General features: G+C 41.4%; 1 protein-coding gene across 1 annotated transcript in view; it reads left to right on the top strand.

The window, feature by feature from the left end:
• Positions 1-16,673, top strand: part of PXDN (peroxidasin) — a 72,820-nt gene that overhangs the window by 14,748 nt on the left and 41,399 nt on the right. The window contains 2 exon segments of the mRNA XM_081189291.1: positions 10,626-10,697; positions 11,673-11,744. Coding sequence (XP_081045417.1) covers positions 10,626-10,697; positions 11,673-11,744 — 144 coding nt within the window.

The raw sequence follows: 16,673 nt of genomic DNA, 5'->3' as shown, positions 1-16,673 counted from the left end.
GGTAATGAGTGATGTCTTTCACCTGAGGCTGGCCGAAAATAAAAAGTCTGTCTGCATATGGGACCTTGTTTTGGCAGCCATCCAGGGCTTCAGTGGGCATCACTTGGAAACACACCTGAATAAAGGCATTTCTTAAGGAAGCTGGTGAGAGTTTGGTCGGATAACTAGCTCTAAAATGCTCTGTTCTCAGGACAGGATACCAAGGGGAAAATTTGTTGTTTCTAATTAATTGCAGATCCTTTCTGTATTCTGCCCAGAAGAGCCAATCCCTTAGTTGGCACTTATTCAAGGTCAATGCAGAGCTCAGTTCTGGAAAAATAATAGTCTAAAAATCTTGACAAGCTGCTTTTCAGAGTTGGTTATCACCCACTTAAGTATAGCACAGCACAGGAAAATGCCCAATTGACATAGTAGCCATTATTTTAATATATTTTAACTGAGTGCAGTCTGCTCTTGCCTTAATTGTTGGCCACCCAGATTCTGTATGAAGATGAGTTGCTGACATTCCCGATGGTAAGAGTATAGCTTCCAAAAAAGTTATTCTGCACAGTTTCCAAAGCTTTAATCAGAGCCCCAGATTTCAATGCCATATAGAGAATTAGAGTAAGCACTTTGCTACCAAATATATTTAGGGCAGATTCAACAGGTTGACCTCCCTTATTTTAATAGAACTTCATCAATGTCCTTATGGTTTTCTGTGCTTTGATTTTCACTGGCTCCATATGATTACAGTGGTACCTCGGGTTAAGTACTTAATTTGTTCTGGAGGTCCGTTCTTAACCTGAAACTGTTCTTAACCTGAAGCACTGCTTTAGCTAATGGGGCCTCCTGCTGCTGCCGTGCTGCCGAAGCACGATTTCTGTTCTCATCCTGAAGCAAAGTTCTTAACCCGAGGTACTATTTCTAGGTTAGCGGAGTCTGTAATGCAAGGTACCACTGTACTTCCAAGAGAGAGTTTCACCCAGAGTGTGCCCAGGTATCTAAATGAGCGAGTCTGGGTGTTTTTTTGTAGCTTGCTGTACCATTTATATCTAAGACTGTGTTTGCCAAAAACCATTATCTTGGTCTTAGAGTAATTTATAGATAGGCTTTCCTGTTTACAGTATGTACTGAACACCTCCAGGAGATTTTTGAGGCCCAATCGGGAAAGAGAGAGGAGCACTAAATCATCTGCATACATCAAGACTGAGATCTTTCTGTTCCTAATTATTGGAGAGGGGAAGTATGCGTTGGCTAAATATGACAGCAAATCATTAATATAAAAGTTTAAAAGAGTGGGAGCCATAATGCAGCCTTGCTTCACTCCTCATGATGTTTTAAAGGCACCAGTCATATCACCATCTGAACTTCCTCTGACCCTCATTTCTGTGCTGCCAGAATCTTGGATTAATAGCAGGTGTATAGTCGATGCTAGCAATATGAAAATTCCCAATTAAAATTCTATTCCAACCCATGTGCCAAATTTATGTCAAACAGATAAAAGAAATGTATTAATTAGCACATCCTGACCATATCATTTTAGTCATATGTACTTCCTAGAACAGAGTATATAGCTTTGCCTGAGATCAGACTGACAAGGAGAACAAAGAATAGGAGGATGGTGTCAGGGTGACATAAGAGACTAGGCAATGATAATTGCTTCACTATCATGGGGAAAATTGCTATTAAGATCCCCTGTAATATTCAGTCTGCATTTCTAAAGTAAATACATCCTCTCATTGTGTGTGTTCTGCTGCCGAGTGGAGGAATTGTTTTAATTTGTTTAGGGCTCATCAAGAGCATCTGTTCAAACAGGAACTAGATCAGTGACTTTATTATCTAATTAACTGAATTAAATAATTGTCCTACAAAGGGACTAATTGGTTCCTGTCCATTCTTTCAAGTGATTTGCATTGGGACCCCTGCCTACCCCCCTCCTCAAATAATCAACTACACATATACACTGATCCAATGAAATGATTTTGGAGTCCTTGTGGAGAGTTCAATTTAAAAAATCTCATGTAGCAGCAGCAGCAAAGTCCATGTTTGGGAATCAACAACAACAACAACAAGCATCTTGCAACCCTTACAACAAGTCTGTAAGGCAAGTCAATATTATTATTTCCTAAATTCCAGATGGGAGGACTGAGGCTTAGGAGGGATTGCCAATTGTGTTCATGGCAGAGGTGGGATTCAAACCAGGGACTTACCGATTTATCGCTCAGTCTCTTAGTCCTGCATATGGGATATTGCATATGGGATATTGTGTATAGCGAGGGGTTGTCAATGTGACCCTCTTCAGATGCTCTTGGACCACAACTCGTATCATCGTCCAACAACATCTGGAGGTTCCTGTTGCCTATCCCTGATTACGTCTATCAGGATTTCCCAAACTTGGGTCTCCAGCTGTTTTTGGACTATAGCTCCCATCATCCCCAGTTAGCTGCACCTGTGGTCAGGGATGATGGGAACTGTAGTCCCAAAACAACTGGAGTCTGAAGTTTGGGGAACCCTGATGTATAATATACAATGTATAGGGTCACCCTACATTAATAGGTGTTCAGCCATAAAAGGTGTAGGAAAAAGAGAGCTAAAATAGTCAAAGGGGTGTTGCACCTTCCATATGAGCCAAGTATCAAACCTTTAGAGCTTAAGAAAAACCCCCATTATTTTTAAATGATATGGAGAAAGAAGACAATGCAGGTCTATAAAATACTGGAGAGAAAGTAGCTGGATTCCCCGACGCTTCTTGTTCTCATTACAGTAGGATTAGAGGACAGCCAGTGAAAATTAGTTGGCAAAAAGTACTTCTTCATGCAAGGCATACTTAGCATGGAATTCAGGGCCTCGAGATGCAGAGGGGGCTGCTGGCTTAGATGAGGTGGTCATTGCTAAAAAGAACCTCTTTGAATGTCAATTTCTGGGGGATAAGCAATAGGTTTATTGCCATCATTCTCCCTGCCTGAGGCACCCCAGAATCAGCTGGCTGGCCATTGTGGGAAACAATATGCTGCTCTAGAATAAGCCCTCGGTTTGTTGCTGCAGGGCTCTACTGCTGCTGCCTAACAGGAAAGCACAGCTGTGGCTGGACGTCTGTGTCAGATGTTGGTGATTAGAGCTGACCACATACTACAGAATGTATGTGGGTAGTATATGGTTATCCTGGTTGCTTAAAAATCCTCCTTCATTTTCTTACTTCGACTATAGGTTAGATGTTTGTTTATTTCTTTTGTTGTCTTTTGTGGTTCATCACTTGTATTTGGAAGATGCTCGGTTTCATTCTTCATATTCGTTAAGATAAACTAAAGGAAATCTTGCCAGCTGGTGGCTTCTTTTTACTGTTTGTGTACACGCGCGGAGACCAGTCATAACAGGCTCTAGATCCTGAGGCTTCCTGCAAAAAACTGTTACGTGCATAAAATGATTTGCACTCCCACTGTTGCACATGCACTAACGGATACTTTCCCAGGCCTCCAGCAGCCCGGTGGAAAGGATGCTGATAGAGGCAATTCTGGCAAAGCGAAGCTTGATCCTGGCTTTCAGCAGGAGGACCGGAGGAGCAACAATATGGCCACAGTCTCCTCATTGAGAACCCACATGTTTGCACTAAGCCATAGTTTGGTTTAGCTTTACATGCAAGCCAGCAAGAGGTTCACCTCTTTTCATATAGCCAAATCATATGGATGAAGCTACAACCAGTGAAACCACACAGTGCTCTCAGCTTTTACGAGCCCTCCTGCTACATTCTGAGTGAGATAGAATCATAGAGTTGGACGGGACCACAAGGGTCATCTAGTCCATACCCCACCAATGCAGGAATCTTTTGCCCCATGTCAGGCTCTAACCCACAACCCTGTTATAAAGTGACCAGAGACCCAGTGTAGGGCCTTTTCAGTTATAGCACCCCACCTTTGACACATGCTGGACAGCTTCTCTGGTGCTGTCTGTGTATCTTTTCAGTCTTTTGATATCTCTTAGCTTTAGTCTCACATTGTTTTTCTGGTGTTTGTAGGAATTGCTTTTGTTTTGTTTTATTGTGTTTTATTGATATTTTATTTACTTCAATATACTGTGGGACGCGGGTGGCGCTGTGGGTAAAACCTCAGCTCCTAGGACTTGCCGATCACATGGTTGGCGGTCCGAATCCCCGCGGCGGGGTGCACTCCCGTCGTTCGGTCCCAGCGCCTGCCAACCTAGCAGTTTGAAAGCACCCCCGGGTGCAAGTAGATAAATAGGGACCACTTACCAGCGGGAAGGTAAACGGTGTTCCAGATGCAGCTTGTCACGCTGGCCACGTGACCCAGAAGTGTCTGCGGACAGCGCTGGCTCCCGGCCTAGAGAGTGAGATGAGCGCACAACCCTAGAGTCTGGCAAGACTGGCCCGAATGGGCAGGGGTACCTTTATCTTTACCTTTACAAGCTGTGGTGGTGGTTGTTTTTAATATGAAATAAAGCCTATGAACGTTTGAAAGCAAACATGGCTGCCCTCTTGTTTATACAGCCATACCTCGGGTTGCGAACGTGATCCACGCGGGAGGCACATTCGCAACTTGCAGCGCCGCTTCTGCACTCGCCATGATGTGATTCGGCGCTTATGCGCGTGACATCATTTTGTGTTTCTTCGCATGCGCAAATGCCGAAACCCGGAAGTAACCTCTTCCGGTACTTCTGGGTTTGGCGCAGTCCGCAACCCGAAAACGCGCAGCTCTCAGCGTTCGTAACCCGAGGTATGACTGTATAGCATAACCTCCTCTAAATAGCATTTTCTATCCTTGCCATTAGGTAGGATCCCTGTTGTTTATAAGAACAAGTGGTTGCGGATGAAGATAAACTGGAAAAGTCTTCATTGGGGCCTGTTCAGACTGCTGCCAAAAATACAAGGCACAAAATCTCCCAATGTGAGTTTGAAGAGCTGGGGAGAGGGCCAAAGCTGCATAGTTGTAGGCAGAGGAGAATCTAGAATAGGTCCAAAATCCATTCTCTTGGCACATATAAACATAGAGTTTTACGGGTGCTTAGAATATTGGCAGGAGTTATTCTCCTATACACCAAACTCATGTTGTTTCAATTTTATAAAGCTTATATTTATTTGTTCGCACCTGTGTCCTGTTTTCATAACAGGGAGTGGGTGAAAAACTGTACTGACACAGACTGCAAATTCTTCCCACTCTTCTGGGTTTCTTGTTGGAGTTGTATCTGAGCAGGGCTACTAAGTTAATACAGAATCACCTATCTAACAAATCTATTCACTAGTTTTTCTTTTGACAAGCAAAAGGAGAAAACGGAACAGATTTTTCTCCCCAAGAAAGAAAACCCAGCAAGATAAAAGCCATAACAAATCAATACCATGAACAGTTTAGACTGAAACTCCCCATTGCAGAACTGTTGTGCTGGCAACATGCTATACAACAGTGAACAGAGTAAAAATAAGGCACTTTTGCACAAACAAGGCTTTGGGGGAAACTGGCAATAGTGATTATGGCAAAAGGATGTGGCTGTGTAACCACTGTACAGTGGTACCTCGGGTTACATATGCTTCAGGTTACATACGCTTCAGGTTACAGACTCCGCTAACCCAGAAATATTACCTCGGGTTAAGAACTTTGCTTCAGGATGAGAACAGAAATTGTGCAGCGGCAGCGGGAGGCCCCATTAGCTAAAGTGGTGCTTCAGGTTAAGAACAGTTTCTGGTTAAGAACATACCTCCAGAACGAATTAAGTTCTTAGCCCACTGTACAGTAAATGCATTTCTTCGTTGTTCCAACCAAATGCAGTCGTACCTTGGAAGTCGAACGGAATCAGTTCTGGAAGCCCGTTCGACTTCCAAAACGTTCAGAAACCAAAGGTCCTGCAGCCAATTGGAAACCCTGTTGGACGTTCGGGTTCCAAAGAACGTCCGCAAACCAGAACACTCAGTGTTTGGGAGCCAAAACATCCGAGTACCAAGGCGTTCGGGATTCACGGTACGACTGTATGAGGAACTACAAGGAAAGCTGAAAAGCAGTCACTTGAAGGGGCCCCTTACTGCTGTTCCCACCCTTAGCATCATGTATGCCACTAGCCCCGCCCACTGGGCAGCAATAATAATAATAATTATAATAGTAGTAATAAAATTTTATTTGTATCCCACCCTCCCCGGTCAAGACTGGGCTCAGAGCGGCTAACATCATAAAAACAACACAAAACATAACTTTAAAATAAGCAACCTACATCACAAAAGTAACATTCAACAATCATTAATATCAACATATAAAAGTTAAATAGAAATCCACTCAACAGTTACAATAAATAATATCTAAACTATAATCAATAAAACAATGGCAAGCCACAGTACCTAAAATAATACAATACAAATTGAGAAGCAGAGACTAGAGGGTGGGACAAGGCCTTGGAAGGAGGTCTTGCCTGATGGAGTGTCTCCTCTCACAGTTCTTCCTCCAGGAACAGCTCCCTTATGAGGACTCCTAGGACTCCTCTCCATTTCCTTTCTCCCTGCATCTGCTCAGATATAGGCTTCCTCTGCACAGTCAGAAATCCATGCCAACAGATGGACATATGGGGGCTAAGCCCTGCTCCTCAGTCACTGGGTAAAGCTCCTTCATGCAATTGATGTATGGATAAAGATAATTATTTGAGAGAAAATAATTCAATAAGACATCGTTCTGCTAACAGGAAAGCTGTTTAGTAAAAGAGATGCCAAAAAAAAAAAAAACTGTTCCAAAAATACAGTACTGGAAATAACCCAGAGCAGAGAAGACCCGTTTTAAGCATTAATGGAATAGAGAAATAGGGCATGATATGTCTGTCCAAAAATGGAAACTAATTTTCTAGCAGAAGATGAATTTCCATCGCATTTAAATTTAAAAGAGCTTCCATATAACATTCTTTATACAATGCTATAGAAACAAAGTAGAATCCACAAAGTTAATGCATTTATTTATTGGGAATGGGCCGTGCACATAATTATGTGTTTCGCTTATCTGGTGGAACTGTCTAAAGATAGGCAAAGCGCTTAGAGAAGAATCAGCTGGACAAAGGCTTCAAAAAGAAACAAAAATAATCTTTGTAAGTATTAGGTAAGCTATAAATGCCAAAGAGTGTTTTTGATGAGCTTCATGGTAGCAACCACAATCACCTGTGCCAGAAATTGGAAAAGTGAGTGCAGTTGCAGAATTAAAGGAGAAGGTGGCCCAGGGTTTGGTAGGTTACCAAAAACTAACTTGCATAGCATTGGTTGAAAAATTGTAATGCATTAGAAATACGGTGAAATGTAGTCAACACTTCTCAGCATTTGGAATGATATATATTTTATTACAGTTTCATGAATATCTGAATTCAAAAACAACTAAAGCTATTGAACTAAGGAAGCTGCCTTGTACCCGGTCTCATTATTATTGTTAGTATTGTTCACAATGATTGGCTGATGCACTTCTATGGGGAGGGAATTCCTGAGCGGCTGCCACAGAGCATGCTGTCTTCTGGGCTGCCAGCCTTCAACTTCTGAAAGCTGTGGAACTCCCAAGAGTAGCCCCTCTGCTGATTTAGCACCCTGCAGTGTGCGGGATCTGTCTCTAGGAGACAAGCCTAGCCAGTAATAGAAGCTCCCTCACTCCTCTGGGTGATTCCGTCCATAGCACAGAGGGAGTCTTAGTCTTGCCTGTGGAAGGAGTCCTAGCAGCAATGCTGGGTTTGCCGTTCACAGATAGATGCCGCTGTAGAAGTTCCCATGACTCCTCTTTGTTCCTGGTTTTAGGGCAGACTCAGTGCTAGGCTTCTTCCTGCAATGAGTCACCTTCCCAAACTCACAGGATACTACAACCCAAGAGGGCCTGTAGGGAGGGAGGTGGTCTTCATAACTACAGTCATACCTCAGGCTGAAGTAGCTTCAGGTTGAGCGTTTTCGGGTTGCGCTCCGCGGTGACCTGGAAGTAACAGAGCGTGTTACTTCCAGATTTCGCCGCTTGCGCAGACGCTCAAAATGGCGTCACGCGCATTCGCGGAAGCGGTGAATTGCGGCACGTGCAGACGGGTTGCGTTTGCTTCAGGGTGCGAATGGCGCTCTGGAACGGATCCCATTCGCATCCAGAGGTACCACATACAGGCATAACATTATTTCTAACTGGTTGCAGTGGAACAAGCAACACTTAGCCACCCTTGGTTTATATAACATATTTTATATGATTTCTCCCCCCCCCCTCCCCGTTTGTCATTTTTGCTGTGTGGATGACTTTTTTATTATTTCCTGTTTCGGTGACCTTGAATAAGAATTTAAAAAGAATAAACACAAGCAATGTAGTCTTGCTGGTGCTTGCAGATCTTTTGTTATTTGCGTGGAAAATTAACCATTGTCTTGTGTTAGGTGCTTCTCATTAAATTGGTGGCGATAACAGCTATATCTCCTATCTACCCTATTTTTAGGTGTTCAAAATCTTATTTCCCTTTAAAGCAACTTTTCTTCCTGTTTATTGTGGTTCTTGAATGGAAACCCCTGTGTTCATTCTTTTCTCCCAAATATGACATAAAACTGTGGAACAATTGTTTTAAAATTTGCTCCGTCCGTGAGTAAAGAATTTGTAAAGGATAATTTTCATGTTGACCCCCCAGAAACAGGGCAAAAGCAGAAACAAAAGAGAAGAGATTGCATATCATGTCTGAAAACTTGGCATATGCTGAAAGATAAGTTTGCCCTCTGGGCAGTTTTTTTTTTTAATGGAAGAACAAAGAGTGTCCAAAGAAAACATAAGCTCCCTGATTTACTCAGTTCCAAGATTTTGAAGATATCATTATATGGAAAGTATGCTGGTGCGTTCCAGCTGTTAGTGCCGAGAGCTATACATATTCCCCTGCATTTTGTGGTGTTAAGCTCAGGGTTTTAACTGAAAGATGGACTAATTAGATCAAATAGGTATCACTTTATGTCTTGTTTTTTTACAATATGAACATGTTCTTCTTTGTTTATTTGAAACTCACTTTCGTAGGACCGCTTTCCCCCATCCAAGACATGAGTTACTTTCAGCCAACTATGTGCAAAATCCTTATTTTGTAAAGCAGCCGACACACATCCATGCCCAACACATATTTTATCTCTCTAAATCAGGCATAGGAAAACTCAGCCCTCCAGATGTTTTTGAGACTACAATTTCCATCATCTCTGGCCACTGGTCCTGTTAGCTAGGGATGATGGGAGTTGTAGTCCCAAAATATCTGGAGGGCTCAGTTTGCCTATGCCTGCTCTAAATGCTTCAGTATTCAAGTTTGTGAAATGATGGGTTGTTGCGGTTGCTGAACTTTTCACAACATGCATCACTGTGCACCAACATGTTGTGTGGGGTGTTGTTGCAATTGTAGACGAGTGGTCATATAGATAGACGTGGACAGAATTTCCATAGGTTTCATTCGGCTCACTCTAGATTATTTAAACCAGAATTATGTAAGCTTTTTCAGATACGAGAAGTATTAAGATTGTCTAATTTTTTTGCTCGAGGGGCCATATGTGAACTATTCTAGTCACAGAACTATGTGCAATGTTTTTATCTCCTTGCATTTATTATGCAAGTGTGAGTATATTTACATCCATTTTAAAGCAAGAGACCTTGAAGACTCTTTCTCAACACACTGAACTTTCCAAAGCTCAGTAGGTATTTGGAGAGGGAAATGCTGTTTTAGTAGCAGTAAACAAAGGCATTCTTCAGTTGACAGCTGCTGTGATTAACTAATTATCATCAGGTGTTTAACTAATTATCAGTAGTGTTGGCTAGGCTTTATTGTGATTCAACACTGGAGCAATTAATTATTTTATACCACCTGAGCAAAGTGACATTTGTTCATGTTAACAGTTTTATTCAGGCTGAGTGTTAAATTCTTACTGAAATTGAAATTTGATTGCAGTCAAACCTCGGGTTACAGCCGCTTCAGGTTGTGTTTTTTTTGGGTTGCGGACTGCCAAAACCCGGAAGTACCAGAACGGGCAGTCGCGCATGCGCAGAAGCGCTAAATTGCACTTTGCGCATGCACAGAAGCACCGAATCGCAACCAGTGCGTGCACAGAAGTGGCGCTGCGGGTTGCAGATGTGTATCCTGCACTGATCACATTCGCAACCTGAGTGTCCACTGTATTTGTTTACAAAACAGGCTTCATTTTCTTTGAAGAATACAGTGGTACCCCGCAAGATGAATGCCTCGCAAGACGAAAAACTTGCTAGATGAAAGGGTTTTGCGGTTTTTGAGCTGCTTCGCAAGACGAATTTCCCTATGGGCTTGCTTCGCAAGACGAAAACGTCTTGCAAGTTTGTTTCCTTTTTCTTAACACCGTTAATACAGTTGCGACTTCGAGGAGCAACTCATAGAACGCGGTGTGGTAGCCTTTTTTGAGGTTTTTGAAGACTTTGCTGATTTTTGAAGCTTTTCCAAAACTTTCCCGACACCGTGCTTCGCAAGACGAAAAATTCGCTAGACGAAAAAACTCGCGGAACGAATTAATTTCGTCTTGTGAGGCACCACTGTACTCTTTTGATTAGAGCAAGGCAGATTGAGAAATATATACATATAGCAAAGTTGGTAGCAAAGTTTTTTGTTTTAAGATCATTGAAATGCTGACCTGAAATGGTAATCTCTATACTAACGAGTCTAATTTGTTTCATCAACAGGGACCTGCGGTTTAATAGGATTAAAGAAATCCAGCCTGGTGCATTTAGACGGCTTAAGAATCTGAACACCTTGTAAGTTTCATCCCTCATAAAACCTACTTTCCTTTTGTAAACAGTTTAACAATTTTTTATACTATTTACAGCTGGGGTGGGGAACCTGTGGCCCCCCAGATACTACTAGACTCCCATCAAAAAGTTTAGGTGATACACCCAGTTAGAAATTTCAATAGAAGCCAAATTGGTTGGTGTTACCTTGTGACTGGACACAAAAAGCCATTCCAGCCTTCAGGTGGTAGAAAGTCAGTCATCTTCTAGTTTTAAGATTGTGTTCTGGAACAGTAAATTCAGTATTCTCAAGCTGAACACACACACACACACACACACACACACACACACACACTGGGGGGTGGGGAGAGAGAGAGAGCACACAAAGGACATCATGTTCGTCCTTAAGAAAAAAATCCACAATCTATAAGCAGGCAATACCTTGATTAGGTTCAACAACACCAACAAAAATAAACTAAACATTTGGACAAACTCCCTGACAGTATGAGCTGCTTGACATTCAACAAACTACCTCACAAGGTGCTTGGCTATCCTTTAATAGAGGCTGGATTGCAACCCAAGAGAGATGCTGTTTTAGTTTAGTGAATCCTTGCATTGGCAGCAGATTAGAATAGAATATCTTCGAAGTTTCTTCCAGTCGTGTGATTCCATGAAAATGTCACACAGTAGTGAGTAAGCTGTCAGTTGCCTGCTTCGGTCTGGTTTGTAGGAGAACTTCTTAAATTTATTCCAAATTGCTGAATGTTATTGCAGTGCATGATGATGAACGATCTTTTCTTTTCTCAGTAATTTAAACAGCTGTCTCAGTTGAACCCAGTTTAGAAAGATTTTGAAAAGGATAATGAAATTCAACTAACAGTTGTAAGAAATCACTTTAAGCTCGTTTTGATTTTGTTTCTGTGTGGTGCAGTTGCAATTTCTCAGAAAAATGTACTCTGAGGGAGGAAAAAAAGTAAACAACTATTTTCATCTATTTTCTAGACTTCTGAACAACAATCACATTAAAAGAATACCTACTGGAGCATTTGAAGACCTTGAAAATCTAAAATATCTGTAAGTTGAAATGCTTTTATAAAGAAAGTAGGTACGGTGTATGTGTTGCACAGTATGGAAAAAATGCTATTTTTTCATCTCTAATGTGTTTAGAAAGTTGATAGGATTATGAAAATGATAGCAGTGTCTGTGCTACTTATTTCACTTCATCCAGGACTAACTTTTAAACACCTCAGTTTATTAGTATTAAGAAACAATTGCTATGAACTTCAAAAATATATTTTACACATAGAATTTTCAGTGCACCATAACAGTGCAAGACACACCACACCAACCAACAGGTGTTAAGAAAGTACTTAATTTTAATGTTAGTGTGGCTATCGCAGCATCACATACCATGTCATTGTGCTGGCATCTGCATGTGCATTTTAAAGCTTTACGGTATTTCAGTCAGTTGTGTGTAAGAGATGCAAAGTCTCCATTTGTGGCATGATTATAAGTAAGAAATCTAGATTATTGTAGTGTTCCTGGAATACCAAAGAAGCGTGGGGATCTTCAATTTTTTTCAGTGTGAATGCTAAATTTTATGTCCTGTAAAGTGTTGCCTGATTCAAGCTGATAACTTTATGGTTCAGTATGTATTTTTTTTAGCCAACATGTTTCAACCTTGGGTGAGATTTGTCTTCCCATTGTGAGTAGTTGTGAGAAAATACCAGGTTACACAGAATTCCATTTGAGGATTGTTGACAAGTTGTGGAGTCTTACTTTCCATATTTTGTGTGTGTGCTTTAGCCTCCATTTGGGTTGTTGTTGTTTTGTTTTGGGTTTTGGGTTTTTGTGTGAGTTTGGGGTTAGAAATCTGCATCAACCATGGTGTATCTTCATACAGACAATATTGTCAGAGCATATATAAAAATCGGAGTTTCACAACAATTTGCATGCTAAATAGAGACCCAGATATATGCTAATAGAATCCTTGTTAAAATATTACAAAATATAAGCAAAGTGAAAATGTCACAAGCGCATATGAAATCCTTAATAACAATTAATACTGTGGACCACCAACTACTTAGCACCTGTAAAAATTCTCTTTCGGTGATGAATCTTTCAAATTCAGGCAAGTGTTGAGCGGTCCTAATTCCTTAAGAAAAGAATTGGGTTGAATTGTGTATTTTTAGAATTGTGTATTACTTAGAAGACATCTGAAGGCAGCCTTGTTTAGGGAAGCTTTTAATGTTTGATAGACTATTGTACTTTAATATTTTGTTGGAAGCCGCCCAGAGTGGCTGGGGAAACCCAGCCAGATGGGCGGGGTACAAATAATAAATAATAATTATTATTATTTTATTTTATTTTATTTTCTATTTTAATTATACATGTGTTAAAGCACTTTAGTTTATTTAATACAGTTGCACAGCAGAGAGATACCTTGAAGCCTTTTCTTAAATATAATACACACGGTAGTATTGTGAATATTCATAATTCACAAATACATTACTAACATCTGCACTGAAGAGAACAGTAGGTGTAAATGTGATGACCAAAAAAATCCAACAAATTATGATATCAGAAAGAATTTGACAGATTCTAATTCTTTCAATAGTGTGTGCAGTACAGATAAACCAGCATTGTGAATAGAAGTCAAAGTGGGAAAGGGCTCATAATGAGGCTATAGGGTAGGACTAGGGAACTTGCACCTGGGAAACTGTATGTGGCCCTTGGAGGCTTCACATCTGGGGCTTCTCCTCCTTGTCCTAATTTCCTCCTAGTCTTCAGGAAGAATTGCAGCTGTAGAAGCGTAAACTTTTTCCCTGCACTGCAGTCCCAGTCCAGACTGGGCCTGCCGCAACTGCGATTTGCATTGCTCAAATACAAATAATAATAATAATAATTAATAATAATTTATTTATACCCCACCCATCTGGCTGAGTTTCCCCAGCCACTCTGGGCAGCTCCCAATCGAGTGTTAAAAACAATACAGCATTAAATATTAAAAACTTCCCTAAACAGGGCTGCCTTCAGATGTCTTTTAAAAAGATGATAGCTGCTTATTTCCTTCACCTCTGAAGGGAGGGCCATCCACAGGGCAGGGCCCTCGGCGCTGGATCTGTATCCGGGCTGAACGATGTGGGTGGAGATGCTCCTTCAGGTATACAGGACCGAGGCCGTTTACGGCTTTAAAAGTCAGCACCAACACTTTGAATTGTGCTCGGAAATGTACTGGGAGCCAATGCAGATCTCTCAGGACCGGTGTTATGTGGTCACGGCGGCCACTCCCAGTCACCAGTCTAGCTGCCGCATTCTGAATTAATTGCAGTTTCCGGGTCACCTTCAAAGGTAGCCCCACGTAGAGCGCATTGCAGTAGTCCAAGCGGGAGATAACTAGAGCACACACCACTCTGTCAAGACAGTCCGCAGGCAGGTAGGGTTGCTGCAGATATGGGAGGCCTGATCCAGATCCAGAACACAGTGAGGGGCAAAGGCTTAAAGTCCCTTCTACCTCTATGTCGGGGGCTTGATCCAGAGAGTGTTTTCCTGATGGTTGGCATTTGTATTGTGGTGGGGGAGGAACTCCCATTGAAATCAATGGGAGGTTTTGCTCTAATGCAGGTTGTAGTGAAGGCTGTGTTTGTGTATGGATGACTGAATGGATAGATGTACATATCTGTGTCTGTGAAGAAGAATAAATGGTGGCAGATGGGTGGAGAGATGAGCAGTGTGTGTTTATGTGAGTGTGACTGGATAGATGGGAGTCAGGTGTGTATGAGAGTTTGGGTGACCATTCCCACCTCCCCCTTATACAACAATAAGTCACATTTAATGAAATAGCTGAAATCTGCAAGCTGAAATTATTGCATTCCTGGTTATTTATGGCAAGAATGGGGAACTTCCCATTGAGGACCACATTCCTTTACAAATAGTGGGTTGCAAGCTACTTGTGGGAAATTAACATAATTTGTCTACTGGAGGTATAAATCAAAAGAAACAGACCATGTACGTTCCTCGTAGTGTTGTAAGGACATTCCAATGTTTTAGTACAGGGGTAGCCAACTCCCAAGAGACTGTGATCTACTCACAGAATTAAAAACTGCCAGTGATCTACCGATCTACCACCTTTCTGGGGATGCAGGGCAAAGTTGTTGAGCTTTTCTTAGGGGTGGGACCAGAAAGGGACCTGGCAATCGATCGCAATCTACCAAAACCTCCTGGGGGTCTACCAGTATATTGCGATCTAACTGTTGGACATCCCTGTTTTAGTAGATGGGGAAAGAAATTATGTATTGTGTTCTTAGGCACAAGGTACCTTTGACACCCTGATTACTCTTCTTGAATGGTAGCAGTTCTGTGAAACAAGAAATATTTGTGTATTAATATACTCATAGCACCCATAATGTTGCTAGTTAAATATTAGAAGAACGGTGAACTGGCAGAGGTTTGGCTTCCTCTGTGAAATAACAAAGAAACTAGTACAAATAGGATTACCGTACCGGTCAGTTGACTGCCTGTTATTTGACCCTGGTCAATTATCCAATGAAGCTAAGGTTGCAACTGTGAAGGTGGCAGTTTATATTCCCCCCCCTTAGCCCTGTGGCAGTCAGTGTCAGATCTAGAAACAGAGGATAGTTTATCCTGCGGGTTACTGTCCATAAGATATCCAGAAGCAGTTATTAGTGACAAAGATCATTGCATAGGACTAGCCACCTGTAAAATTTGTTTGATTGATAGAACTTGAAAACACTAGGAAACATGTAGCTGTTGAAAGGCCTAAGGACACAGCTGAACGACTCAAGGTTCTGTTGCAAATGAGACTTTTAAAGTTCTGTGATCAGGAAATTTAAAATCTTTTTGATGTTTGAACTGATAGTGACCCAACTCATAGGGCTGTTCTTATCACAAGTAAGATAAAGTATGTTGCTAATTTAGTATGTTATAGAAATGATAATGTGCAATTTTTCTAGAAAAAGAAGTGCCAGAAATCATCATGAATGCCTCCCTTTTTCTCTTATAATGGTAATGGCGCCAACCTGAGATGTGCTGGAACTGAGTTCCAGTGAGTTCCAGCTGGGGGGAAAAGCCCTAGCTAGGGCTTTATGCATGGTAACTGTTCTCTCTTGAGCAATATCCTAAAGAGTACAGAGACAAGACAAGGCTTTGGTGGTACCCTGGACAGCTCTGTGAAGGGCTCAGGCTGGAGACTCCATAAGAACAGAACTCAGGTGTTGGTTCAGCAGCTGTCATTCTTAGATGGAGGCTTAAATAGGAGCTACTGCTGTATCCCAGTTGCCTGAAGAGAAAAGCCCCTTCAGTTAAATGCTTAATTAACTATCTTAAGACAGAAGCATTTTAATAACCTGCCTAAGAGAAGAGGGAGATTGAAAAATACGTGCTGTGCCCCACCCCAAAAGCACACTGTGAGTGTATTGAAAGTGTTCAAGAAGCAAGACACAAGCTTAACAAAAACTTTCATTTCTGGAAAGTACAGTTTAGTGTACTGGTATGTAAGATGGCATGCAGCTTTTATGTAGTTTTATGCATTCTCTGTGTGGGTGTGAGAATCATTCTCTGGTGTCTGAACAATGGCTCAAGTTAACATATGAAGGGAAAGTCTCAGTCGCACTGTCCTCTTTTCTGTGTCTGGAGTGACATTTTTTAACCTGTCAGTTTCCATCTTATGTTTGTGGCTATTTAGCAAGAGGTTTGCACATATCCCTGTGATGTAGTCTATTACAAATTAGGGTGGTTGGATGCAAAAGAGGATCGGGTTGCTACACCTTTATTTGTTGTGTAGAACAATAAGTTTTAGCAGGTGTACCTGCTGAAATCTCTTCTACGCAACTCTCAAAGGTGCAGGAGCTTTGCTTTTTAAAATCTTTTCGAAATTAATTGTTAAATAAAAGGTCTCTGTACCAGTTAGTGATCTTATAAAACTCCTCCCCAGTAACATTTACCTTGTTTTGTGGCTTTTGAGAGTTTTAAGGGCTAAATTAA

Source organism: Podarcis bocagei, assembly GCF_964188305.1.
Source record: "Podarcis bocagei genome assembly, chromosome: 3".
NCBI lineage: Eukaryota > Metazoa > Chordata > Lepidosauria > Squamata > Lacertidae > Podarcis > Podarcis bocagei.
The sequence above is the reverse complement of the archived record's forward strand: the minus strand, read 5'-3'. Positions and strand labels throughout refer to the sequence as shown.